The sequence below is a fragment of the Triticum aestivum genome, chromosome 5B, assembly GCF_018294505.1.
Source record: "Triticum aestivum cultivar Chinese Spring chromosome 5B, IWGSC CS RefSeq v2.1, whole genome shotgun sequence".
NCBI lineage: Eukaryota > Viridiplantae > Streptophyta > Magnoliopsida > Poales > Poaceae > Triticum > Triticum aestivum.
Genome location: NC_057807.1, coordinates 643,120,143 through 643,121,513, shown reverse-complemented (window position 1 = coordinate 643,121,513; position 1,371 = coordinate 643,120,143). Strand labels below are relative to the sequence as shown.

Genomic DNA, 1,371 nt, shown 5'->3' with positions numbered 1-1,371 from the left:
GAAATCAAGCTTGCAAAATTCGACAGGGCCAGGCTGTTAGGCGCTGCATAATGGTTTCTTGCATACAGTAATCACAAGTTGATATAGCATATACACTGATATTTCAGCAGAGAGCTGACCATCTCAATAACTAATCAAAGGGGAGAAATGTTGAATGACTCAACTGAATTTTTTTATTTCCCGCGAGTTATATGTATATATCAAGACGAGATGACGTGATCTATATATATCTCGTTGCCTCCACACCGAAGTTGCATTACCGACCACCATGAGTCACAGCTCGTCGGAGGCCCGCAGCCACGGCGCCGAGGATGCCGAGCCCGGGCAGAGCCGCGTCACCCGCGCGAAGCGGCCTTGTCCTGACGCCAGCGACGCCGTGGCTCTCCCTGTTGCCGTCCCGGTCGCTCGTGTCATCCGCGCGGCGGCCACCGCCTCCCGCTGCATGCCTGCACGCAACGGGGGCTACAGCCCCACTGTGGCCGTGGGCATGGCCGGCGCACACAGCTGGGCGCCCTACTCGGCCATCGTCCCCGCCCTCCGCTCCCTCCTCCTGATGAACCTAAAACAGGAGACCTCTCTCAGGGCCGCGAGGGAGGCCATCACGGGGCTCTACAACCACGCCACGCCGTTCGGCCCCTCGCGCCGGTTCCCCGCCGGCGAGGTGTACGTGTGTCTTGACCGAGTGCCGCTCGCCCAGACGATGCAGGGGATTTTGCAGCCCCTAGTAAAGGCGGAGACGGCCGGGCTGTTCGGCTCACGACTCGCCGGCGCCTGCTCCAACTACATCAGTGGGATCTCCTCCGCCCTCCAAGAGCTCACGCGTGTTGACGACCGCCCCGGCATCTCCCCAACTCTGTATGACCGCGCGATCTTCGAGTCCGTGTTCCTCCTGACGTGGACGGGGCCATGAGAGCTTGCCTCAAACTTCGTACAGTTTAATGAGTGATTGAAATACAAACTGGGTGTGTTTGGTTTGAGGTTCAACTTGCCTGACCAAAACTTTGGTATGTAACTGTTCTTTGAATTGAATCATGACCATAGTTGTACCTGCTAAAACTTTGGCAAAATTGTTTGTCCATTTCTGTATTGAGAACTCACTGCCATGTATTTGTAGTGCTAATGTTTTTCATATTTTTTTGTGGTAGCTTACCACAAATGCCATTTGATTAAGATTATCTGCATCCCTATACGCTGAGGGTACGCTCGGGGAAAAGTCGTTTAGTCGGCATCCACATTGAAGCCACGACGCACAAGAGGTCACGTCTGTTAGTGCTGCCTTCACGTCCGGTCGCGTCGCTCAGCATCAGTGCTGGCTGTTGCATGCTCTGGGCTAGAATGAATGTGGCCCGCGCGTTGGATGGAAAGCTTGGG

The 1,371-nt window shown here is 55.1% G+C and overlaps 1 protein-coding gene across 1 annotated transcript; it reads left to right on the top strand.

Annotated features, from left to right (window-relative positions):
• The first annotated feature begins 268 nt into the window (after nucleotides 1-268).
• LOC123117347 (uncharacterized) lies at nucleotides 269-1,082 on the top strand. The gene has a single exon (XM_044538114.1). It carries the CDS (start codon nucleotides 269-271, stop codon nucleotides 908-910), a length of 642 nt encoding a protein of 213 aa, XP_044394049.1. The 3' UTR covers nucleotides 911-1,082.
• The last annotated feature ends 289 nt before the right edge of the window (nucleotides 1,083-1,371 follow it).

Coding starts and splice junctions, on each gene's coding strand:
- LOC123117347 (XM_044538114.1), top strand. CDS start 269: ATGAGTCACAGCTCGTCGGAGGCCCGCAGCCACGGCGCCGAGGATGCC.